The 27461-nt window shown below is 42.0% G+C and overlaps 2 protein-coding genes across 3 annotated transcripts in view; one reads left to right on the forward strand and one right to left on the reverse strand.

Moving 5' to 3' along the window:
- The window catches only part of VEZT (vezatin, adherens junctions transmembrane protein), a 31074-nt gene extending 29268 nt beyond the window's left edge, over positions 1-1806 (reverse strand). For both annotated transcript variants that reach the window (XM_079991898.1, XM_079991896.1), the window contains exon 1: positions 1646-1806. In XM_079991898.1, coding sequence (XP_079848024.1) covers positions 1646-1681 — 36 coding nt within the window. In that variant the 5' untranslated portion in view covers positions 1682-1806. The remainder of the gene's footprint in view (positions 1-1645) is intronic.
- A 138-nt stretch (positions 1807-1944) lies between these two features.
- FGD6 (FYVE, RhoGEF and PH domain containing 6) overlaps positions 1945-27461 on the forward strand; it is a 51813-nt gene continuing 26296 nt past the window's right edge. The window contains exons 1-5 of the mRNA XM_079991875.1: positions 1945-2229; positions 15056-17480; positions 23908-24064; positions 25550-25617; positions 25716-25746. Of these exons, the coding sequence (XP_079848001.1) occupies positions 2217-2229; positions 15056-17480; positions 23908-24064; positions 25550-25617; positions 25716-25746 (2694 nt within the window). The 5' untranslated portion in view covers positions 1945-2216. The remainder of the gene's footprint in view (positions 2230-15055; positions 17481-23907; positions 24065-25549; positions 25618-25715; positions 25747-27461) is intronic.

Consider the following 27461-nt stretch of genomic DNA (forward strand, 5'->3'; position numbering starts at 1 on the left):
CCGTGGATTTGCGCCCCCTAACCCTAACCCCCAGATGTTGCTCCCGGTGCGGCCGGCCCCCCCTGCACCCCCACGCTACGCCACTGCTCTCCACTAGGAGTTTGTGTTAACAAATGGAGGGTCAGTGGTCAGAATTCACTCTGCTATGCCCTTTCCCTCACTGATAGTTCTTGCCTTTATTAAAAGGATCCTCTATTCCTTTGACTGGTAGAGGGGGCCACCACCCTGAATTATAATCTCAAATATTACTGGTGCTCTTTGGCATGCCATATTAATTGGTCCCCCATTGCTGCAGAGGCTTTGAGATCCAGCAAGGTTAAGCCCCACAAGGTGGTGATATGACCATAACAAGAGAACTAAAGGAAGTTCCTCCACTCTAAGACCACTACCATCCAATTCAATGCAAAAAACCAAATCCAGAGTGTGTCCTGAAGCATGGATAGGAGTTAGAAGTTACTTGGGACAGACTCAAGGTTGGCATGGCAGACATGAAATCCTGATCCACCCCTGACAGTGAAGCCTCAGCATGAATGCCAACCCTAAGACCTTCCCTGCTAGTTCAGGAAGAGAGACTGTTGAACAACAGGGCGGGTGGTACATCAGCAGAATCCCTATTCTGCCCCAGCCACCTATCTTCGGATATGCACACTTGAACCCAGTGGGCTGCTGGAGAGGACATGTGGTCAAGGAGATGCAATCAGGACAGACCCCTCCCCTAGATCTTGCCTGCTGCTGTACACAGATTTAAGGTGCCAGTTGGCCATTATGTTATATATCTGAGTTACTAACATTGGCTGTACAGAGAAACCCAGTAGGGCAAAGCTGAGACAGATTAACCCCACTCCCAGCTTCATCCAGCCAGGTCTGTGTAATAAAAGCCAGGTCAGCATGTGCATCTAGGATAGCTGTCATCTGACAGCTTGTCATTGAGAAGCAGCATTTTCAACCTGGGCGGGGGGGGGGGGCTGTTGCCAAAACTAACCAGACTATTTGAACAGGGGGAATCTATGGGGGCAACCAGCACCCTGTTGTGGTGCCCCCTCCATCTGCCTCGACAACTCTGACTGATGGGTGCTCCTTGGATAAAAAGGCTATTGAGCAGAAATGGCAAAGAGAACCACGGTTTGGGGGGCAGACGGTGCCTTCATCCTCCCACAAAAGCAGGCTTCGATCTTATGCACCCTCACCTGGGAGCAAGTGCCATTGAGTGGCTGGTGAAAGCCAGCCAGATGGGCGGGGTATAAATAATAAATTATTATTATTATTATTATTATTATTATTAAACTCTACTGGAACTGGCTCCAGGCTGGCAGGCACGGATGGGATTGTGGCGAGATAGCCAGCCCCTTTTGTCTGAGCTGCTGCCCTCCAAGTGCTGCGACTGGGGCTTAAAGGCGACCCTCCCTCCCTCTCAGGGGGGCGGTTTCAAAGACCAGCACCACCTCAGAACCTCCTGGCCCCTCTGTGGCAGCCCCCGCTCCCCGCAGAAGGCCCCCGAGGTACCCCCACCCACCCCCAACGTCCACGCACGGGGCCGCCGCACCCCGTCCCGCCGCCTGAGGCTGTGAAGGACCCGCGGCGCCGGCTCCTCCGCCTGCGGCCTCCTCAGAAACACCCCCCCCCCGATAGGCCGCGCTTTCGCTACCTCAAACACCACTTCGTCGTCGAACTCCGGTGTCATCCTTCTCCGCCATCCGTGCTTCTGCCCTCCAGGCACGACGGGAAACCGAGTCCGCCGAGCCCGGGCGGTATATAATCTCCCCGTATGGCCCAACCGCCGGCGTAAGAAAACTACGACTCCCAGCAGCCACCGCGAAGGACAGAGGGGGCGGGGTTGAGAAAGGCAGGCCAGGTAGCGCTCCGCTGATTGGAAGCTTATCTTGGAACAGAGATTTTTTTTTTTGTTCTGCTTTTTAAGCCTGCACTGGCGGCTCTCGGCCTCTAGGGGGCTTTCGTGTTGTAGCTGTGGGAGAAGCCTATACGGAGAGTTGGTCGCTGTCGGGGCTCGTTTCGGTGCGAGTCGCTCTCGCTTCTCCTCGAAGGGGATGTTCCGCGGGAGCCGGGGGAACGAGCCGCATTTTTCGGCAGCCGCTGAGACTGAGCAGAGGCCTGTTTTCCTCTCAGCAGACTCCAGAGGAGCTGCTATGTCTTAAGAAAAGGACGCCGGGTTAAGGGGCAGGCAGCAGCGGCAGAGAGGCGCGTGGGAAGGAGGCACCATGAGTTCAGCCGGTGAGTTTCTCGACGGGATGAGCGGAGGAAAGTTGCGGAGAAGTTTCTCTTCATCCGGCGAAGCCAGCTGCGACCGGTCAAGGTGCAGGAAAGACAAGGGGGGAAACACACACACCCAGCAGACACATCGGGGCTACTCAGCCAGACGCGGCGGCATACAGACAATGCAAGGAAACTCCCTTTGCCCCCTCTCGCCTCCACTCATTCTCTGCTTCCATTTAAAGGCTTGGTTGGGGGTCGTCTTCTGGGAAACTTCCTCTAGGCTGGAAGTCGAGCTGCCCTTGTTCACAGCCCCCACCCCACCCCACCCCGCTGTCCCGTTGTCTTTTGTGTCATGTCCCTTCCCCCCTTAGTTGGGAGTGGGAGAAGAGCACTTACTGGGAAGTTTCTATAGCTCTACTTGACACCCCCCCCCCCGGTTTCTCCCAAGCCCCTCATCAGTTTTTGGCGCCCCCCCCCCCCTTCACGCAACAACGGAGTCCCTTCGGAGAGCTTTCTATTCCGAAATACTCGTCTTGAGGTCTGTACCCTGAGAGAAGTGCATGATCTGGTGCTCTGATTTTTTGGAATTATAACTGCTTTTCCGGTAGTGTCCTGTGAAGTCCGTCTTTGTTTTCTCGTGATTCTAACTACTGGGAGGAAATTAAAAAGCACCAGTTTCCTGCTTGGTATGGTTGGACTCTATCCTCCTTATTTTGTGCCTGCAGATACTCAAGGAAATGATTCATCTTCGTTTATCCCCCTCTCTCTCCCACCCACCCTTCTTTTTTGGGTGGGTGGGTGTCTTTGTTAGAACCACGAGGTGGTACCCAAAAGAGAAAGATATTCAGCAGAAAACTTAAACCCCCCCTCCAAAGGACACTTACTGGTTTAATGGGGAAAGGAGGTGTCATCTTTTTAATGCTTGTACTTTTCTACACCTAGAAACTGTAGTTGTGTAGTTGGCCATTGCCTGAGGTACACAGACAGGTCAGGTGACTTTTATTGTGTTGAATGAACATGTGGCAAGCTTTCAAGTTAAATAGAACTCATAATAACCCATAACTTGTTGAGTGCATTTCTGATACTCTGTGTCGTCTTGTGGTTTTAAATTGATTCAGTTACTAACATTGTGGAGAAGCGATCTGTATGGCTTCAGGCCTAGAGCTCCCACTTTATAAACAAATAGTCCTAGGAAGATAGTCTTTTAGTAAACTTTCTTTCAGTTTTTGCTGTGGTGAACAAAAAAGTTGACCCTAGCTACCCCATCATGATTCAGAAAACAAAGGCATATTTTATTTTATGCCATGACCCCAATTAAGGAAAACAAAGTCAGCTTTGTTTAAAATTATAAAACTGTGGGGAGCTCATGTTTGAATGGTTTGCAGGCATTGGTACTGTGTTTTAAAATTGTTTAATTCGTTTGTGTGCATGCATCTGTGGAAACAGGCAATTGGAATTTTTGTGTTGGTGCATAAGGATGCTTCTTAACCATAATGGAATCCTATGAATATCTGCTCAGAATTAAATTCCATTGTATTTAATGGGACTTGCAGAGCAATTCTTACTAGGCAGATATACCAGTGTATTTCCTGTGAAAGTTAAGCTGCATCCATGGGCATAGCCAAGGTGGGGGGGGGGGGCAGAGAGGGGCAGCTACCCCCCCAAATCAATAACAAATGCATAACTATCTGGGGTTCTGCCCCCCCAACAGAAAGGTCTGCCCCTCCCCCAAAATCCTGGCTACACCCATGGCTGCATCCTAACTCTCTGGTCTGGGTGGGGTCAGGAAGCAATGTAAACCTTCACTGTCTGCCCTTGTATTCATTCCTTTTGGGGTGAGAGTATACTAACATCCTTCCAGTAGCACATTAGAGACCAACTAAGTTTGTTATTGGTATGAGCGTTCGTGTGCATGCACACTACTTTGTTTCGACTACGGCAGACCAACACGACTACATACCTGTAACTATACTAACATCTGCAGTTTTGGTGGTGTAAGATACCTGTGGATGGAGCTGGTAAATATGCAGTGTATCTGTTTCTCCCTTACTCCACCCATTCCCTACTCTTGACACACCCCTTTTTCTTAGTGTAACTTGGGCTGTCTTAACTTGCACCGGCAGTAAGCAGGCCTTTCCTCAGTTGGAGTAGATAACTCCTAGATAAATAATTTACTTAAGATTCACCACATCCTAACCGCTCCCAGTAGGAGTGGGGGTAGGATTGCACCTGGGTTTTGGAGTGCACCTGGGTTTTGGAGAGTTTGAATTAACTCTCAGTTAATTGTGTATAGAATTGCAGCCTTCAAGTGTAATCATATATAGGCTTACTTGGAAATAAATCTAATTGACCTCAATAGAGCTTGTGTCTGAGAAGCCATGTGTGCGCAGGAAACATTCTCATCCTGATAACTTCATCGATAACCTTGTTTAGTCAAGTTTTGTGTGGCACTTGGCAAAATTACCAGTAATTTGTATCCTTATCATAAATATGTTTGCCTGGAAGTAAGCTGTAGCTAAATAGGGTGTGCATAGTTTCTTTGTGACATAGCCAAGCAATGGAGCCCGAGGTCAGCTGTTGAGATCTAGGCACTCTTTGTTCTCACTTTATAGGAATCATTGTAAATGTGTAAAATTAATCCATAATATATTTGTTCATCTTTAATATGCCAAAAGGCTCTGTTTCTGCTATAGCAGACAGCTACCTCTCCACAATAGCATGGTTACTGTAGCCTTCATGGCTGCTCCTACACCAGCTTCCCACAGACTGGTGCCTCCAGATTTTGTTGAACTCCCAACTCCCATCAGCACCAACGAGCATGGCCAATGGTGACCATGGTCGTTATTGGGGATAATGGAAACTACAGTCAATAATTTCTGAAAGGCTTGGGGAAGAGTGTCCTACACCAACCTGGGAGCATTTATATCTTCTGCCCAGGTGCTAGAGTGTGGTGTGTATTAAGTTCATCCAACCTACAAAAGCAACGGATAAACTCCAGGAATGACATGGAAACAACTGCAGAGCTTGCAGCAGCCATGATACTCTGGATGACATGGAAAGTGACCAAAGTGTACGAGTGTTTGGTTTGTGAATCTTTCTTCATATCCAGTGCTGAATTTTCATTGACCTATAATGGCTTGCTACTAGGTCTCTACAGCAGTGGAGCACACATGAACACATGACTAGGTATTCTTATCTGTTGCCCTTTTCGTGACACACAGTTTTATTATCTGGGTGAGGTCTGGACTTTGTAGACTGTCATTGGGGTTTTCTAACACACAGCAAAATTCTTGTGTTTCGGGGTAGAGTGAGCTGTAGGAAAGTAGAATTCTAAGCTTAAGTCTTTGTTTGGAGAATTGTCCTCTTGTGTAAAAATCAATCTTAAATATATAAGCATTATTTTGTTTATGTGGCATTACCAGAATTATTAATACTAATTCCACCGATACTTATTTCCTTTTCAAGAGTATATTCCCATCTTAATCAAGATCATACAAGTTTAGTCACATATGTTAATCATGGAAGGCATTAATTAGGTTTTTATTTGAACTGATCAACATAATGGAAGGCATTAATTAGGCTTTTATTTGAACTGATCAACATCAGTGCTTGGCATTCCCTAACCTTTTTTCACCTTTAAATGAGAAGTTATTGTATTTCTGGGTATTTTTCAGGGAAGGGTGAGCGTTTGTGAAACAGAGGTACATTATCCATGTTTTTGTTTGCCCATTCTCTAGGTTAATAGCTGCTTTATGCCTTCATGAGCAGCATAAATAAGAACACTCTTCATTGAATGGAAAGCGGCAGATAAATCATCCTTATCAGCTCCTTTCATGGAAGTATCAAAAAACAGATATAAGGCATAATGGATACTTACGATGTTTCCTTAATGGGAAGGATTCCATTACTGATTGCGGTCTATGGTCAAATATAGACATATTTCAGCTTGTCCCATGGTTGCTCCTCAGATGTCTGTGGAAGCATTTTGGAGTAATGCCTTAAACCCATTAAGTCTCTGCACTACCTAGCTTTCTTTGCAATTTTATTAATTGGCACATCATTGAGAGCAGAATTATTTTAATGTTTGCATTTTAATTATTTGGCAATATATTGTTTATGTTACCAAAGCTGTAATAGTGCACATGTAACTGACTTGGATAATTTTCTGTTGTTTAGCAGTTACTTTAGGACACCCACCATATTTTTTTTGTTCATACTTTGCTAATTGCACTATCTTCTCAATTAAATCTCATTCCAAGATCAAAATGGCTCATAATCTTGGAGGTGTATTCCTAGTGCTAAAATTAAGTTAATAATTAGAAAATGGCAGGGGGAAGGTGACTAATCAAGATAAAAAGGTTCCTGGAAGCAAATAGTATTTACTTTTAAGTATTAAATAATTAGACAGAGAATTGAATCAATAAATGTTTCAGTATTTGAACCCTTAGGGTTATATCCAACATAGCACTCTGTGAATGTTCTGCAGCACAAGGATTTCTACTTGTGCAATGGAATGTCACCCACCTCTCAGTGCATGCCCCAGAAATCTGTTCGGCAGGTCCCTCCAACTCTCCGGAGCCAGATTTGGGAAGGACACAGGGTATGTATGCACAGGAGGCAGAGGGGGGCAAAAGTCCTGCTGTTCAAATGGAAATGCCTGCTTTGATGGGACACATCCACAGGTGTTTGTTTTTGTAATTGTGATGTAGCCAAAGTTTGTACCTATCTGGTTCAGAACAAAAATTTGTTCTGCTTGCAAAGCTTGGATTTATAATGGATCTGGTGTTTTACATTTTAGAATGTAAAATGAGATTTGGCACATGTGCACATGTAAAATGAGATTTGGCACATGTGTTTTGAAAGTTCTTTCTAACCTGTGCTTGGTGGCAAGCAACTAGGCAAAAATGAGAACATTTTTAGAGGCCCTTTAAAATCAAGCAATACGACAAGAGGCATTCATGAACATGTGCCATTGTTACCAGTTGGGAGGGAATTTCTGTGGAAACTGAGGTTTTCCCAATAGTTCTCCAATAAATATTGTAAATGCCAACAGGTTCCAAATTGAATTGAAGGGAGTTTCCTATTACCAGAAACAATTTGGGAATGAAGAACAACAGTGTTACCCGATTACAAAATTGCACTTAGTGAAGTGCATTGTGAAATAAGCAGCAAAATGTATTCCAATCCACATTTTGTGGTACTCTTACAAAGCTGGTAAAAACATCTCAATAACCTAGCACAGAAATGCTGGTGATATCTTAACCACAAAGAGATGGGAAAGGGCTCTCCATCCCTCACCTACATTAACTCCCCACCCCTTTCATCCCCCCCTACACTCGTAACCATGGTGTGGCTGTTGCATCTGCACAGACGTATGTTAACCAGGGTTTGCAGGGCTAAACTGGGTTACAGCTAACTAGATGTAACATTGCACCATGAGCAACTGGCATAGCAAGAGAAGGAGCATGTGAAGCCAGGGCCTGCTCCTTAAAATTAAAACGAATTGATCTGCAGTGTTATGTTTCCATTGATCTGTTGGAAATGTTTTTGAAACCTTCTAAGGCCTGTCTATTGAATCAGAGACAGAAGCTTTGGTGATGCTTGAGAGAAGGTTAAAAGGGTTCCACAGTGTAAAAAAGACAGCTAATCCTTGCATGTACATGTTAACTCTGTAGGTACCTAAGACTTTGATAATTCTGAGTTGCCAGTTTCTTTTCAGAGCAGTGTTAGGATGATGTGGACTATTGTTAGCTCTGGGTTTAGTTTAACAAAGCATTTTCCAGGATTTGTGATGGTTGGTTTGGGGAGATGCTCAAACAAGGTTTTTTCCTTGCAACTGGATTTGTTTGCATTTTGGGGGTGGCAAAGAGTAGCTTTAACAGTGGAGTAGTTTGAACGAGCCAGTGGAGTTTTCTTAGCAGCTAGACCACTCTGGTAAGTATGTCTGCTCTTGAATGAGAGAATTTCAATCTTGAAGAAGGTCATAATGACCGCTCCCCGCTTAAAACGGGGGGCGCCCTTTGTGTGGACGCGTGCAGCCCTGGATCTGGAGTGGCCCCATCAGCATAGGCTTTGCCTTCCCTCAGGTGGGATACCTGGAGGTCCCCTCCTACCCCAGTGAGTTGTCCAATCCCACCTGGGGGAAGCGTTGCCAGGGAAACCAGGCCAGGTAGGGGGAGGGATTACCTGCCCACACAATAGAGGGTGGATCTTACCTGGTAATCCTCACAGTGGAGTTTTCCTAGCAGCTAGACCACTCTGGTAAGTATGTCTGCTCTTGAATGAGAGAATTTCAATCTTGAAGAAGGTCATAAAATAGATCTCATAAGTAACATGCACATTATTGGCAAACACTCAGTAGGCTTTCATCTCCTGCATTTTCCCCACTTGCTATGTCAAGAGTCCTAGAGTGTGTAGTGGACGTGGTTACATAGAAGCTAAATTTGGCTACATGACTGAATATTTGTTTAGGTATACAGTGGTACCTCGGGTTAAGTACATAATTCATTCCGGAGGTCCGTACTTAACCTGAAACTGTTCTTAACCTGAGGTACCACTTTAGCTAATGGGGCCTCCTGCTGCTGCCGCGCTGCCAGAGCACAATTTCTGTTCTCATCCTGAAGCAAAGTTCTTAACCCGAGGTACTATTTCTGGGTTAGCGGAGTCTGTAACCTGAAGCGTATGTAACCCGAAGCGTATGTAATCCGAGGTACCACTGTATGGCCTTTAGTGAACATTAAAATCAAGGTGTGAATTAATATAACCCCATTTATAAACTTGAGTTAGGATGGTTTAGGGCTGGAGAAGGTAGAATATCGAATGTTGGCAGGGCTTCCTCCCACTATGTCAGCTTTGCAGCAGAACCAGTTGAACATCTTAAAACCTCATTTTGTAACAGTGTGGCAGTGTAGCTACTGTCCCTGCATATCTGATTGCTGACATAGCAAGTCTAGAAATTGGGCTTTGTGCTTGCTCAATTAATTTGCCAGATTTAGTGATTTAGGGACTTGGGATGAGCACAATGATGAAAAAATGTTGGAAGGCTTGTTTGTTTCTTTGGTTGACAAAAATGTATCAGGATGAGGATGCACATTTCCCCCCGCCCCCCCCCAAAGCATATTCAGCAAGTATAAGATTAATATGCATTTTTTGCTTTGAAATATATGCTCATGTGGTTTTATGTTCTGCAAGCGTAAATGTTCAGTTGCAGGTCCATAAAAAGTGGTGATGTCATTTTAAAAGCTACAACGATCTCTGATCTTGTGTGTGTTTTCTTGAAATTAACTCAAGGGACTTGCTCTCAAGTATGTGCGCATAGGATTGCAGCCTTAGACACATTTGCAAGTGACGTCTACTGAACTTAATGTCCTGTCTTCTCAGGGGCGCCGACTTATAAAAAATATTGGGGGGGGGCGGGGGCCCATACCGACTTATAAAAAATATTGGGGGGGCCCAAGACCTCCAAACCGCTGCTGCTGGGGGAAGGAAAGGGGCGAGCCCCGGGCTGCCCCGACCTTAAGTGAACCTGTGAGGGCCCGCCCTTTGCGGCAGCCGAATGGCTGCCGCCGTGGGCGGTGAATATTAATGAGCTAGGGGGAATCCCCGCTTCTCGCGGGGCTGACGCCAGCCCCGCGAGATTGTTGATGGGTCAAGAGCCCGCAACCCCACCCCCTTTGTTTTAACTCATTACTGAATGTATTTTAAAAGGTAACTATCGTCAAACAAGGAAAATAAAAAATACCAACATAATTTTGTAATTTTACAAAGCATAATATAACTAATAATTTTCTTAAATTATTGGGGGGGCAGAGCCCCCCCAAACGAATTTTTGAGGGGGCTCGGGCCCCCTCAGGCCCCATGGAGTCGGCGCCTATGTGTCTTCTATGTAAACATGCATAGGATTTGACTGTACAACTATTGTACCAAATTGAAGGGACCACCAAGTAAACATCTTTATGATCAGGCTGGAAGTTGGAGACTATGCCTTGGAAGAAATATAGTTCTGGTGATGCAGTTGCAAAACAAAGTCCTAATTTTGAGCTCTTAATCTGAATGCACTAAACTGCAGTTTTTATTCTGTTTTCGAAAACCAGGAACTCTTCATAGTACCACGGATGAGGGCAATACGCTACAAATAGGAAGTCAACTAGATGAACATTACTCTCTTTCAGTGTTTTTATTTGAAAGGCTAAAAAATTAGATTAGCAGGGTAAGGTGTCCTTTTGATCCTTTAAAAATTCCACTATTTATTCAGGTACAGCTGCACCATCCGGATTAAGGAAGTTGTTTGTTCATCTCTTCTGTATTCGTTTTAAAGCTATTCACAATTTTCCTGTTTTCCTTCATCATGGCGTTAAGCAAGTTAAGGGTTTAAATTAATGTTTTCCTTTTGGACTTGGGATGCATTTATGTCAATTACCGCCACAGTTTTAGAAAATATATCTTCCCCAATCCCATGTTTTGAAAGATTGCTTCCTATCTTCCGGGATGTTGTGAGTCATTTCCTTTTGTGTTTATGTTGAACACTCGTGCACCTGAAAGGAGGGAAAAATCACAGGCACTGAGCAAACAGAATAGGGAGAAAAGGTTTGCAGTGTAAGACTGAGAAGGTGGAAATGCTGTATTCACTTTTACACGTTGCCTGGTGCTCTTTAGATTCAAAATGATAACCTTTATAATGAGGGAATTTTAAAAAATATGAGTTTATGTAATAAAAAAGTCAATGATGGGAGGGAAAGGAGACAGAATATCTGTTTGGCATTGCATAACAAAAGAAAAGACATATAGTTGGTCTGAGAAGTGCAGAGGTTCAGGGCATGGCAGAAGGCCATTGAGACAGGCATTCATGAAGTTCCTCTTTGTGTCCACGAAGAGCAGCTCTTATTCAGAAAACTTATGGACGATTCTGCATTTGTGAGGAGTGACTGGAAGAGAATTTGAGTATCCTGTTTAAAGGAGACTGGAGCGCCTTGGTGAGCAGATGGGCTGTGCCTATTAAACCCAGCTGAGTATGATTCACGCTTGACATGTGTGGGAAGTGCACCTCATGATATAAATAAAGGAAAAGGCAAGTTTCAACCTGAGTTAAATTGAATTGTCTGAGACGGGTTGTTGATTAACGTCTGAGGCTGCTGAAAAATTATGAAGGGGTTTTCTATGAAAAGGTGATGTTCTGTGATACCATAGATGACTATTCCATTTAATTGCTAGGAAACCAAGATGGGGAGATGCTTGGTTGCTGATAGCCACAAAGTGAACTTTTGTTTGAGGATAATCCTTAAGAAATTAATATCTGTCCATAGTGCTACTTGAGACAACTTGAGGATGAAAGCTTTTGGTGTAGTGTTGTTGTTTTTTTAGTCTTTGGATTGGAAAAAACATAGTTATTTTAGAATAGGTAGAAGAGATTGTAGGCATTAAGTTTTAAAAACCATAAATTAATAGATACATTATGATGAACCAATAGTACACTGATATATGGTGGCCACTGAAGTCCAACACTATACAGACAAGTGGATTTTTATACTGAATCGAGAGGATGTTATCTGTATGAGCACAATGTGTAATTATCTTAGTGAGAGGGCTTCGCTTTTATGTACAGCCATAAAGGGAAAGACACCGTTAGGATTTGAATCTGTAGTCTTTCTCAAACTAGTGAGCTCATGTGCCATCACTTGGTTCGGGTTGAAGGAAGGAACTACAAGGCAACAAGTCCAGGAAGTTACTGGGTGTAGAAGTTTCTGAGCTGAGCTTCCTCTTCTGCCCTGAGCATTGAGAAACATGTTCTTGCAAGCTACAAACATCTTCATATTGTTCCTTGTCTGCTTCTGTTCCCACCCACCACCTCAAAGCTGTTCAGGAGCAGGGACAGAGGAAGGGGGGTGTGGTAGAGGTGGACCACCCTGGGTGTCTTCGCTGAAGAGGGGTGACATTTGGCACGCCGCCTGCCTGCGACTCCCAAGCCTACCCCGAGCCGTCGGGGGGAGATGCGCTGCTTTGCCCCTTCCCCCTTTGTTTTGACAGCTCAGGGGAGGCTTGGGAGTCACGGGCGGGTGGTGCACCAAATGTTTGCCATCAGCAGCTCGCTCTGTCCCCAGTTGCAGGGCTTGTGCGCCGTTCCGTGCACCCGAGCGGCTATCCTGTGCCTGGGAGGGCAACCTCCGCACCCCACACCCCTCGAGAGTGCACCCGTTCTGTGCAGCTCAGGCATATGCTCCTCCCCTGTTCAGGAGTGGGTTCTTGAAAAGCTGTAGGATAATTGGAAAGTTGTCTGAAGAAGGACATAGGTTTATAGTGTCTTTTATATGAATTGTTTTCCAGACTGCCGTAGGCTGTGCAATTTATGTAGCTGTTTTATGACTGAAAAATAGTAGGTCTGGAAGATGAATGTTCTTTCACGAGATGGATGAGGGATCACCGTGTCTGCACTTGTTTGCCCTGTACATTACGGAAATCACCGAGCATGAAGTTGGCAAGTTAGCTGATGTTAAAAATACATTCTAAGTTCAGGGTGGTGATTGGTGATAAGCTTAAAATTAACAGATGAGTTGTGGATGACTTTGACATGGAGCAGGTGAATAGAAATATTTTAGGGATGTAATTCCATGAACTGGGTAGGAGACATTCATCATAAAAAGTACTTCATCATACAGGTCATAATGAATTTCTCGCATGCCAAAGGAGGAAACTTAGTAATTTCTACAATTAATAGAGAGAAGGTAACTGTTAAAATTTGTGGGGTGAAACTGTGGGGGTTGGAGGACTCACAACCTCTTAGAAATGATTGAAAATATATTAAAGTGATTCTAAGTTAGCCTAAGTGTTGCAAGTGGAAGGGTACACACAAAGTCTTCCTCTTACAGTGGGTAAAGCTGTAGATTGTTCCCCCCCCAAAGGCATGTAAGAATAGTTTGTAATAAATAGCTGGATTAAATGGTATGGGACTTTTTTAGTTTATGCAGTGCCTACAGATAAGTTTATCACAGTGAATATGGAGACTGCAAATCCATTAATTAAAGATAAAATATATGGCAGGGTTAGTTGCTTAGATGTGGAAATAATTCAGATCCTTGAAGGTGGATCACATTCAACAAAATTGTCTTCGAAGCTCAGACTTAGAGGAAAACATCTACCAGACTATATTTTGAAGCAATATCATTGTTTGGATAGCATAAATTAAACTTTTAGTAAATCCAACCTTGTGTTCAGTACAATGACATTGCCTTTCATTGTCTGTGCTTGACCTTTTTATTAGACTCCTCAACAGAAATTACTCAGAACGTTAATTAGAAATGAGCTAAAATATTTTAATCTATTTGTATTTTTTCATCATCTGCTATAAATTAATATTTAATTAATGAAACAGCAGTGCTTGCAGTTGCTGCTGAGAAAATAAGTGGTTAAAGCTTTTTGCTTTTGCTTTGGAGACCACCTGCTTTAAGACATCCCTCTCTACTGTCAGAGTATTCAGGGCAGATTCCAATATTTAAAAAAAATTTACCACAAAACTTTCAAAAATATAATACCTTGCATGGAGAATTTTACATCCATCACATTGCACATGAAGGCCCATCACACACATGCTGAACACGTGATGGGGTGGGTACATGACCACTGGATGGGGTTGTGCCAGGGAGTATGGTCTCCTTGACCCATGGTGTATGGCTGGCCTGAGATCACTTGTGAAACTGTCACTGAATGAGATTTGAACCTGCTTATCCACAGTCCCAACTGGATGTTCTCGTCTGGTGAGCTACACACTATTCAAGTTGCACATGGTAATTTATGACTGCCTTGTAATTGGCTTGGTTGCCCAGAGCTAGCAAAAAATCTGTTAAGATGCCAGGTAGGAAAATTTAATTTGATTTATTGATTTTCATTAGATTATCTTGACCTTGTCTGGCTGCAGGCTCCTCACTTCCTTCTATTTAGGATGGTATATTGTCCAGAGGCAGAAAAGGAGGAACCAGATGTGTTGACTAATGATGGCGTCTGGATGTTCTGATAGTTTTTCTTTCGTTTAGGATACAGATGACTAATATACTTACGTGTAGGACAGCAGATACATGAAAATGTTTATTGGCTAGTAGCTATAGTTTTGTGGAATTTTTGCAAAGTTTACTTAAGCATTTTGTGGAGAAGTGAGTAGAAAGAGGTGCAGTCAAACTACAAAGTGTGATTGTAATGTGATAGAAGGTTTTTTTAAAAAAAAGTTTTCTGCAACTTATATTTTATATCTAATACTTGGTATAAATTATCATTGTTAGCATTGGTTGCCATTCTTTCATGGCTAGTATGGAATGCATTTAAAAGACATGGTAACCACAATCTTCTTTCTCACTGCTATATAATTTGTTGATTATGAACAATCAGATAAATCAAATTCTTCAAGCTGCCTCATACTCTCTCTTGAACCAGAATGTATATTACAAATTGTGATCAATGCCAGTGTGGTGTAGTGGTTAAGAACGGTAGATCCGTAATCTGGGGAACGGGTTCGCGTCTCCGCTCCTCCACATGCAGCTGCTGGGTGACCTTGGGCCAGTCACACTTCTCTGAAGTCTCTCAGCCCCACTCACCTCACAGAGTGTTTGTTGTGGGGGAGGAAGGGAAAGGAGAATGTTAGCCGCTTTGAGACTCCTTCGGGTAGTGATAAAGTGGGATATCAAATCTAAACTCTTCTTCTTATTTGTTGTTGTTTAGTTGTGTCCGACTCTTCGTGACCCCAAATAGCAGTAGTACAGTTGGCTTTTTAAAGTTTAATCCTATATTTATTTGATCAGTATTGCTAATTAGAATCAATTAGACCAACCTAATATTCCTCTTCTTTCTTTTCCCCTTCTAGAAATTAAGAAGCCACCAGTGGCCCCAAAACCAAAATTTGTGGTGGGACATAAAGTAGTGCCACCTCCTGTGGCACCTAAACCAGATGTTGTCCTTGCAGATGTTTTACAACCCACAAAGAAAACGAAACCAGCAATAGCACCAAAACCAAAGGTTCTCAATTGTTCGCCTGTTCCTGAGATTAAAACTGTGCCATCACCTTTAAGGAAAAATTCCAAGAGTTTAGAAGAATGCAAAATAGACTCTTCTGAGTACTTGGTTCATTTGAATTACAAAAATGGAGCCCCAAGAGAAAATACTGCTTATATTATATCTGTGTGTTCATGCAGTTTTGAATGCATGCATAAATTTGGGAATGGGGAGAATACTTGCAAAAATCCAACCATTTTTGAACAGCTGGAAAACTTAGAGAACATTGATAGAGCTGAACAACCATCATCATCTCTGAAATCTAGAACAATACTTGATAGCCACAATGGTAAAAGTATACATAAAAATAGGGTAATTTTAAAGGCTAATTTTTTAGATGAAAAGCTCAAAGATGTACTAACACAAAGTGTATGCCCCAATAACAGCTGTTTGAAGCAAACACCTTTGAACAAATTTGAAAAAGATAGCATGAGTAGTTATAAAAAGGACATTAAAATTGAGTTTACAGACCTGGTTTCGCCATCATCCAGTTTGGAGGAAATGATGGGCAATTCAAGCAACCATGCAGAGATGCCTGGTATCAAGTCTGAAATGTCAGAAAATCCTCTTTTGACTGAAAATACCAACAGTTCCTGTTGCTCGCTTAACACAGCACCTTTGGAAAAAGTTGATACTAGTGATTTGCACACAGGCATCTCCACAAAAGGGACTGATGAATCTTTATCTTCATTAAGAGTAGGCTCTACACCATCCCCTAAATCTGCCCCAGTTCCAAAACCAAGAAAACTACGTGCTGCTCCATGTCTAATCCGGCAAGATGGCATAGATATCTCAGGAGAAGGAACAAAAGAACCACTTCCTTCAGACTGCAGTTCTGCTGGGCTTTCTGAGCGTGCTGTTAGAAAAACCACAAAAATTAATGTTCTTTTTCAAAGTGTTTCCTATAACAACCGAGAACTTATACATGCACTTGATAAATCAGAGAGTCCTTCATGTGTTGCTGGGAAAATGATTCAGGAGGCAGAATCTGCTGAATCTGAAGAAATGATCCAGCAAAATGTCTTGTCTGAGGTTCTGCATGAAAGCCCTCACCTAGTAGGAAATGCTGAGCAATCTTTAGACCTTAACTCAGTAAATCCTGCTGACAATATAATGGAACATAACTGCATGTTGGCTGCTAACGACAAAAAACCTGGATTTATAAGGTGTAGTAATCTTTCCATGAGTTTGCCTAAGCAAGTGAAATTATCGTGCAACCAGCATTTGCCTGCCTTTGAAAGCCTTGATGACTTTGCACAAGAGAAGGAACATAAAGATGCTGAATATAAAGATGAAAGTTCACCAAGAGTTGTTCCTAAGAAGCCTCAAAGGCACAGCATCCCTGCAGCCGGACTATTGAAAAAAGCCGCATCAGAGGAACTGATAGAGAAAAGTGCCTACCTTACTAGTGAACAGAGAGATTTAGATCCTCCCTTGGAGCGACCTCGTATAAGGCATTTGTCAGCCAAAGAACAAAGTACTTTGCAACCCTGTGATACTCCAAAGTTGTCTTTGGAGAGACCTGTTTGGAAATTACCTCATCCCATTCTTCCATTTTCTGGCAATCCGGAAGCCTTAAAAAACACCAAGAATGCAAAAAACACTCAACTTGCAAGTGCTGTGACAAAACCTCGAGCCAAATCCTTGTCTTCTGTAGATATGGACAGAATACACCCAAAAGAGCCCCCAAAAGAGCCTCAAAAGAAATATTCACTAAAGAAATTCCTAAATATGAAGCTGTCTGTTTGCTTAATGAAAAGTGACTTCCAGAAATTTTTGACCAAGGGTAGCCAATCGGCGGATAATGGCACTGTTACTTTTTCCAGTGATGAAGCGCGTGGCAAAACTCGGAATGCGGCTAGTGCAGCAAATGGAAGGAAAACTAAACCCTCAAAGGCACATTCTGCAGAAATGGGCAGCCTGTCCTCACAAAAGGGAAAGCAGAGGTCCAGGGGTCAGGATGAATCAACAAACAGCCAGAGATCACAGTCCTTGGATGAACAGAGTTTCTTATCGCAAGGACATGTGAATTCTCTTACTCATGACTATGTACCAGAATATGAAAATGTGAGCCATTATGAAGAAATCCCAGAGTATGAAAATTTACCTTTTGTGCCAACTGATAAAAATCCACCTTTTGATTGGCACAATTCTAGCAGTGCTGAAGACCACGATGCTGATGTGTATGAGGTACAAGAGCTGTATGATGCAACAAGGAGATGTTCAGAGTTTAGCAGGTAGGATACTGGATTTGGGAGCAAATCATATACATTTTGGTGTCCATCTACACAAACGGTTGGTTAAACTCTTTCTGCAGACTTTCACAATGCAATCCTGTGTGTGTCCTAGTATATTCCATCTAATACACTCCCAATTGTATTGTCAAGGACTGGGAAGTCATATTTAATGAATTACGTTGGCCATATCACTCCATATTTTTGCATTCATACATGATCAGCAGAGATGTTGAATAACTTGTCATTTTGGAAAGTGTTTTTTCTTAAACCTTGACACATCCCTGGTTAGAAACTTAATGTTGATTTAATGCTGACTTCTTGAGACTGTGACCAAATAACCTAATTCTTTATCATAGCCCAGTTTTGCAATCTTTTAATTCTCCCTAATCATTCTGGTTATTTCCCCCATGCGATTATTAGGAGTGACTGAGAAGACAAAGCCTGTCTTTTATGCATAAACTGGAGAAATGATTCTCCAAGGAAATTGCCATCTCTTACTGCAACATTTTAATCAGTGTTCTTTAAGTCTTTAGCTGAATCAGGTGGAAAGGCAGATATGGTTCCTTACATTAATTCCCCAGCTCCTCCTCTAGGCAGGGCGGGGAGAAGCCAGAAGGAGGGATGGAGGAGGCGCTGCCATGGTGTGTGGGGGGGGGGGAATGGCGCAGCCCAAACGATCAGAATCCCCAGGCCGATCCATACGGCGATTCCCGGACTGTCCGCGGGCTGGAACCAGAAGGCAATTGGGCTGAATCCGGCCCCCGAGCCTTAGTTTGCTGACCCATGTCCTAGGATATTCATTTGAATCCTATCACATTTGATATCAGACCACAAAATTTTAATATCTGTCAACAGCTTTCACCAGTAATTTGCTGTGCAAATAACACCCAAAAAAATAATTAAAAATTACCACTACCCCTTTTATTTTAATAATTAGTAGTAACATTCTTCTTAAGCCATAAGTTAGTTTGCTTTTTAAGCAGAACATCCTTTTATATAATTCTGTTCCAACGACAGTTTCCCTTCTGGATTGAGAAGCAGCTTAGTGATAGGAGGCTTGCCAAACACCCCCCCCCCCCGACAAAACATGATCTTCCTGTAAGAGCAATGTACTACGACACGATCACAGAAGACACTTGTAACTTAAAAGAGAAGCGGAAAGTCTAACAAAATCAGAATGGATGAAAGGCCTCTTTGTACGACTGGACAACAGCCTTTTCCTGTATGTTATTTTCAGCATCAGCTAGCTCAGGAAATACAAATTTGTATTGGATTCCGCCTGCCCCTCCCCCTTTATGGTGACATTCTAATCCCTGTTTTAGAACCCCTGATTCTTGTTATTGTTTATAGTAAATCAGATTGTAGGAAAGGATTTCCTATGCATCTTGGATAAGGAAAGGATTCCACTCCCTTCAATACTGAAAGCCATGGGAGGTCGTGGAAATTTAACAGCAAGAGTAAATGGGTTCAAATGTTTTTGTGTGTTTGGTATTGTACTAAGGTATTATTACCAAGCTGTCAAAAACTGGTGCAAGCCTGGAGCTTTCTAGATGAGCAGATAATCATATGGCAAAACTGTTTCAAGATGCAAGTGGTGAACTGCAGCAATGACTGTTTCACTTTATTAAAAACCAAAACACAAAATTCCATGCAGATGGAAAACAAGAGCTCTGACAAGAGTTAGCCTGGTCTTCTCCTTAACATGCTAGTTTTATGTTTGTATAATTGGAGGTAGGGTTATTCTTATTATTAGTGCCATTTGTCTAAATACCCTCTCTATGGAATTGAGGGCCATTCTTAACTATGTTGGAGCCATGGTCCAGGTGTTTAACTAAACCGAACCCTTCATCATTGCGGCTCAGTAATTTTGAAGATTAAGTTCCCAGGGAGATCAAAATGAGTTACAGCTGTATACTTAACTAGTAGGGATGGGTGCCAAGTAAGGTGCACATCAAGGCAGGAATAGCATGACATTAAAGGTAAAGGTAAAGGTACCCCTGCCCGTACGGGCCAGTCTTGACAGACTCTGGGGTTGTGCGCCCATCTCACTTAAGAGGCCAGGGGCCAGCGCTGTCCGGAGACACTTCCGGGTCACGTGGCCAGCGTGACATCGCTGCTCTGGCCAGAGCCAGAGCCAGAGCCGCACACGGAAACGCCGTTTACCTTCCCGCTGGTAAGCGGTCCCTATTTATCTACTTGCACCCGGAGGTGCTTTCGAACTGCTAGGTTGGCAGGCGCTGGGACCGAGCAGCGGGAGCGCACCCCGCCGCAGGGATTCGAACCGCCGACCTTTCGATCGGCAAGTCATAGGCGCTGAGGCTTTAACCCACAGCGCCACCTGCGTCCCTAGCATGACATTAGTAGCACATAAAAAGACCCAAAGCAATGCCAAGATACTGAAAGCTGACAAAAGCCCTGTGGTGTTCAGACCTGTTTCCCCTATTGCTTTTACAGCTTCCACTAATGTGAACAATATGGTAACTTAGGAATTATTTGGACATGTCTGCACATGAGTTCTTCCTTTATTCTCTGTGTGCATAGAAATGCGGAGTGCTGATACTTATGCTTTGTTTGATAAGAAGCTAATAAAATATTAGGGCAGGGGGTTGCTCTGACATTTTTTATGCTATGCACAGCCAATAGATTCTGTATAGCACTTCCATATTGTTTTTCTGGCTATTTGGATAGCTACATGGGGATCAGAAAATATGCTAGCAGGAAATATAGGTCCGTCATCATTCATACTGTGAATGTTGTTATATAACTATTGCATAGACAAATGTTGTTAAGAAGCTGGTGTTAAGATGAACTGGGATTAGATTATATGCACAACACATCAAACACAGTTCAAACCATAGTTTAAGATCCTAGATAGTAAACTGGCATTAAACCACACTTAGCTAGTTCCCAGTTATGTCTAAAAGACCTAACTAGCTAACTAGGATTGAGGTGGTAGCCTGGGGTCCTTTGAGAGGCAGGGCGGGGTTTGAATTTAATAAATAAATAAATTATAAAGGAAGGAAAGGAGATTGTGGTCCCTGTGCTTATTCTCAGATGCTAAACTAAATTATGGTTTAGCTTGTTGGTGAATGTAAATCTTAACTGGCCCAATATGTACCTGAACGTTTTGCAGCTTTCCTGTAGCAACTATCCATAATATTTATAAGTGGACACATTTTTAATCACAACCTACAGCATGACACCTAATTAACAGACCACATTTGTATGTTGTTTCTTCTCTCCTTAAAGGAGGGGTGGGATAAAATTAGGATGGCTTCACTTACAATGGGTTGGGTTGGGGTTCAGTTAAGGATCACAAGCCACCAGAAGATCCTTTGTTGTTACAATAAACTTTTATAGAAGATTGAGTAGTATAGCCCAAGCTATTTTGAGAAGCCAGGTGAGATTTGAAAGGTACACACTCTGGAACAGTTGATATTGTGATGTTGGAGCATGCTGGGTGCAACTTGTCAACTGCACACATCCTCTGCTACACTGCTGTTGATCAAGACTGCATTTTGTTTCATCCATGGGGCACCTTTTTAGTGACCACTAGGGTTGACTGTGCAGCCATTAAGGTTTATTTATAGGAATCAGGTGTGCCTTTCTTTAATACTGTTAAGTGTACAAGTGTTTTTTTTACTCTTGCTAAACTGTCTTAATATGTTTAGGAAGTCTTCATTTGTATTATGCGAACTTGACTATTCTTACAATAATTTATGTGGACTTGCATGCATCTGAAGGTGGCACAAGGTAAAACTGTGTGTAATTGATAGGCTTTTGACACACTTAAGAGAGTATCCAATTAAATGAGACTTCCAATGAGTATTTACTGTATACTGATAAACTAGCTGCTGGTTATGCTGTTAAGTTGAAAATAAGTATCAGCTCCCCAGAATTGAAGCATCAGATTTGATATTACTGGGTGCAGATGTTGCTATTTATTCTTGAAATGAAAGCTGATATATAAATAACAACAACATTATTTGTACCATAAAATAGTTTGTACACATCCTCCCAACTATCCTTCCATCCAAGCAAGCAACATTTATCACAGTTCAGGGACACATTCCAGGCAGGTAAAAACACTCAAGGGGGGTGCAAAGCAGAACCAGTGGCCTGAGAAGTGCTGTGCTAGGTTGTAGTGTATGCCTTGGGGGCCAGAAAGAGAAGCCTAGAGGGGGTCACCTTTGGTCCCAGGCCTGCGGTTCTCCTCTGGACTACTAGGACAAAAATGCCCACTGTTAATCCCAGTAATCCTGCATCTTTAATCATTGTAAAAAGAAATCTTAAGATTTTGGGTTTTGCGAGATAAATATGCCCTTGCAAAATGTCTAGTAGCAGTCTCATTTTCTGATGAAATTATGCTGAGAGTTGTGGTTGGAAATATTTTATTCTACATAAATGTATTTTCCCTGGTTTGTTTATTTGTTACCTGCTCTGAACTTAAAAGTTAATAAGGCAGCACCTAGTGCAATATTCTTGCATTGTGATTGAGCTGATACTTTTTCAAGAAGTGCAAATTCTTTAAGTTCAGCGAAAGAGACTCTTGCTGTGGTGTGTGGGTGTTTGAGAGGCAGCTGGCTCACATGATACAACAGGGCATTCTTACTCAAAGACTAGTGCAGTGATTTAATGGTGACTTGTTTCACATGACTGCTAATTGCAGAAGTTTATCTTCCCAAAAAAGCTTATATGCGGTAATCCTTGACACTGAAAACGTGGGAGATTAATATTTCAAAGGAAGTGGGCACATTGTACATTTTGTTCATTTTGTAAACTTATTCAGAGATATTGTGTAAATTTGAAAAACTGGTATGAAGTCAGGAGTTCAAATAAAAAAGGAGTATTGGACAGATGTTTAAAAGAGATTCTATCGAATTAATAAGAAATCTAAGGGGAGAAGATAAACATGGTTTCAGGTGTATTCAGTTGCTTTTAGGATTGCTGCACCTCTGTCACTTGCACAGTAATGTTGTGGACAGATGTAAGCCATGAGTTTTTTCTGCTAGGTCATTGTTCTCCGCTAAGACTAAGGTGTTGGGTCTTCTCCCTGGACAAGGCCCTGAGTGCCTTCTCACAGTGGCCAGGGCTGTGCTGCTTCACACGTCACCCTGTCTTTATAAGGATCCTCAAGTAGTTGGTCATGAGATCCAGGTTTCAGAACTTGGTTGCTCCTAGAATTGGGAATAACCTTTCCTAGAGGTCAGAATGGGGCTTAGCACTAGATGAGCATCGGGGGGGGGTCCCTTCCAACTCTGATTCAAGTTTCTGCCTGGCTGAAATGTGTCCTTGAACTAATAATAATACCTACCCCTGAACTTTGTCTTTTCTTTCATAGTTCACTTATAGCAGACTTGCTATACAGTGCACAAGACTAGCAAAACAGTGTGTCCTGAAACTATTGGCACGATTGAGCTACTTTATACCACTTCATTCTTTGCCAATTATTTCTAGGCCAATTGATTTGGAAGGCAAAAGTAGTTTGAAAGAACTATGCTCCCTGCACCTCCAAAATATTCAATAAATGTCTTACTAAGCAACATACTTTTAAAAAATCATTTGATTATATGCTAGCAATAGAGGAACAAGCACCTTCATGATGTCAGGGTGGCCTTCCTCTCTGAGTTGCTGTAAGAAGGTGGGTGTATCTAATCAAAAGTGACAGCATCTTGGGTCCTAGCAGTGTGGAGTCACCAGGTGTCACTTAAAAAAAATTATTGTGGCAGCTGTCAGAAAGCATTTTTGTTTGCAGACTTGAGCTGACTTCTATAATAACTAGTGTGTGTATAAATATATAATATACATTATCACTGCAATCCTATACATGCCTGCTCAGAGTGCCCTAGGAAGAGGGATTGGTTGCTAAGCCAAAATTTCTAAATTGTAGCACGGTACGGGGAATAGGGATGTCCTAATAACTCTCAACACTCTTAAACTATGGCTCCCATAATTCCTTGGAGGAAGGCATGACTGTATAAAGTGGTATCATATGTATAGTGTGTATTGGGCCACAGTCTTCTAGCACCACTGTGCACTGTGTTGTCCTTGAATCCATAAGAAACTAAATGAAGGAAGACAACTTTCATGGTTGTGTCATAGAAAATAAACGAAACCATGCATACAGAGAGATCCTGTGCTTGGTCCTCAAACATTGACAAAGATATATTTTTGCATCTGTCTGGAAAATTTAAAAGGCATACACCAGGATGTTTAGTTTGTAATGCTCTTGGAAGGCCATTATACTAATCATGAAACAAGTCTTAGTAGCAGATCTTAAGTGGATTGCTGTCTCATTTCTTTGGGATATGTTAAAGAATTTAGGATTGTATTAGCAATGAAGTAGCCTTATTTAATGAACAGTGACTATGCCTCAGCCAAAGCATTATAATACATTGTTTTATATTGTAAAACAATTGTTTCATAGGTCCTCAGTAGAATTACTTGATGGCTCTGATTTGGTGTTGGAAGATGAACATTCAGATGATGAGATGCTACAGAGAGATGTTGATAGCTCTGATGACGATGATGACACAAATTCAGACTCTAGCAAAGGAGAGCCTGATACACAGGAAAATAAGCAGGTAGATATTGTGACTTGGAGCTTAGCTAATTTTCTAAATGGAGAGAATTTGGATCCTCTGTGAACTACTACTGGCATATAGGAGCAGAGCAACATTTTTCACCATTCTCCCCTTTCTCAGTCACTGCCTCTCACCCAGTGCTCCAACCCTCCAGAGTAGATTTTTGAGGCACGGCCATCAAGGGAAAAACACTGGTGGGAGTGGCCTGTTAGAACTTCTACCAGTGGCACATTAATTAGGATTAAAGCAAATGTGTTCCTCTGGCATTCTAATGTTAATTTACTTCCTCCATTTTTGTACCACCTCTTAGTATAAATACAGGCAATTTGTCACTCATGTAACAGTGCAGAAAATGCACCATTTCAGCACCAAAAGAGGGTGAGGCACAATGGGGAATCCCCACTTGCACACATTCTGGGGATGTGAGCAGTAAGAAAAGTATAGTAGAAAGCAAACAATAATAACATTATAGTAATTAAAATTAAAACATTGAATGGAATTGGTAGGAGTTAAATCATCACAGTATTGACTGGGCAAAACAACATTTTTCCATTAGAAAGATGCTTTTTATTTCTCCATCCATCCCTGGGCCCAGTCCTGCCAGGTCTTCTGGTCCTCAGCCTCCAAAGTTTATCCAAATTACTGCACTTGCCTGTTGCTATTAGCAATGCCTGTTGCCAGAACTTTGTGAGGCACAGATATAGTTAAAAATCTAATGATGTGCATGGAACATCCCTGGAAAGTCATACTGGACAATTCCATCTTCATTGGAAAGCTTCTTGTGTTTCACAGGACATGTATTAGTATACATGGAACTTAGGACTTAATTGGCAAATATCATCTTCTTTCTCAAGCTTGCCTACCAAACATTGAATCTTGCAGTTGAGGATCAAATTTCCTTCCTTCCTTCCTTGACCATTGCAAAACTTTGTGCAGCTGCAGAGAAAATTAAAAGCATGTATAAATTGTTAGCCAAACAAATATATATCTCTCGGCCTTGCTAAGCTCTGATTAAAAAATAATTGTTTGAAAGTGAAGACAATCAACTTTTTTAAAACCAGAGGCTGCGTGTTCTCATTATTAGACCATAACTGGAGAACTTTCAGTTTCCAGTTATGGCTCAGTAACATCATCCTGACTCCAATTTCTTTCAACAGATAAGAGGTGCGATTTTTAAGACAGACTCCTAAGTAGGTAGTAGTGGAGGCAACTAGCAATTAACTGAACATTAACATTTTTTATGGCAGCTAAACATGAATTCACTTGTACCCTGAATACTTGAAAGTGGAGATGAGTGTCACCCCCCTAGTCAAATTTGACTGGACTTAACTGTCCAGGGGTCCTTTACCTTTTTTTTTTACTTGAATACAGAGTACAGAGCAATAGGCCAATAAAGTTGTAGCAGAAAGAAACTAAGATTTAGGGCTGTTGCATTGTTTTTAAAATAGCCTGTCTGTATTCTACAAAGTTTAATTTTATTTGCAGATTAAAGCAGCTGGGAAGAAAACAAAAGTTTATCATATTGCTAAAGAAATAATGAGCTCAGAGAAAGTGTAAGTATTGGTGTAAAATTTAATAATTTATGCATGGAAGTATGTATGTTTTTCCTTTGCGGTTGAGATAATATTTACTGTTCTTGTTTTTGTATTAGGTTTGTAGACGTTCTGAAGCTTTTGCACATTGTAAGTATTTATTTCACTTCATAAGCATGTTTGCTTCAAAGTTAATTATTTATGAAGTTCTTTTCAGAAAATGTATTCAACTGAGTTTCTTAAATGTTCATTCTTTTTTAAAAAAATAGCCTAATGAAACAGCAATTAAATATCAACTCCAAACTCCTGGAATGCTTCCTAATGAATAGAAGGAATAGAATGTTTGAGGTGCATTAATTTTTCTGTTGAAGTGCTGCAGGAAGTTTGAATGTTACAAATGTGCTTAGAACGTGTACTAGAATATTTCTAGGCCTGCAGATGCAAAGGTGGAAGGTCTAGCTGTCAGAAATCCTGGTGCATTCCCAGTTCGGTCAGAAATGCAGTAGAGCAGGAGGAGGGTGCTCTTTTGTGATTTGTTTTTGCTTCTGACCTCTGAATGCTCTTGTTTGTGTGCACGCAGGTGAACTTTTGCACACTAAAGAATATATTAACACAGGTTTAATTTGTTTATGGTAGCTTTTGAGTTGCCAAGTACCGGTAGTCTTTTGTGCTGGGAAAGAAAATAGCACACTCTTACCAGCTCTGTGAACCCTGCCATGAGGCTTCATGACACAATTCATGTAACTGAGGGGGACAAGGGCAGACTCACCCTTATAATGCCGAGTTCAGATTTATTGCTTCCTGTTGCCATACGCCAGTGAAACAGGTTGTCACAGCCCTATCTTGCTGTCATTTTACCTGCATCGCCTTCTCTTAGAATGTGTAGGCTTGTTCATGTATACATTGAAGAACATCCAAACTGAAGGAAATACTGAAAAGTAATACTTTTAGGGTGTGTTAATACTTAGCTAGGCATTAAAGGAATACAGTTTTTCTACAGATTGTTTTCAAGTATTACAAGAAATATGTGAGCCTGACTTACTAGGCAGCCAGGTTTGAACCTGACGGTTCAGGTTTCGCTGATTCTTGGGCAATCAAAGTTCAGAGGCTGAGGATTGCTTGCTAGGTCAGGGCTTTTTAAATTTCGCAGTGAGTCTTCCATTAAGTAAAAAAGAGCTGTTTGAATCTCTCCAGATGAAAAGGAAAGATCCCCACAGCCAGTTTTTTCTTCTTAATTTTAGGAGTAATTGGGGATTGTGGAGTCTGGTGCAGCTTTTTTAATTGTCAGTAGGAGCAAAGTATAGTTTGATGATTCAGATGTAAAGGAAAGCAACTGATTAAAGCAATGTTCAAAATGGGAGGAAGAAGCATAGGTGCGTATGGATCTTTCATGTCAGTTGAGACATTGACTTCACCAGGATTTCTCTTTGGTAAATGTACTGGGCTTATAACCTCACAGTCCCAGTTAACAAAAGATTCCTTTGCAAATCGCTTTCTGCTAGCTCTTCTAGTTGGCCAGTAGCTGGGAAGTGTGACAAAAGGACTTTAAGGTTCTAGGATGTGTATATATGTGGATTACATGACATCAGGCATAATGAAATGCAATTTATATATAGTAGTAAGTTTTTTTAATTTAAAAAAAGATGAAAGGCAGTATTCGATTACACCACTGCTCCAACATTTCTTGCAAGATGATGCAGAAGTTGTTGGGGTTTTTTGCTTTAAATTGGCAGTATATGAAACTGTACCTTACTAGTCTGTAATTCAAGACTGCAGCACCTGTAACCCATTAAAATTTAATAGAGTAATTGAGCCTTTCCTGGGACTCACCTAGGAGCCACATGGGCATGTTAGAATCTGCATAT

Source organism: Podarcis cretensis, assembly GCF_951804945.1.
Source record: "Podarcis cretensis genome assembly, chromosome: 10".
NCBI lineage: Eukaryota > Metazoa > Chordata > Lepidosauria > Squamata > Lacertidae > Podarcis > Podarcis cretensis.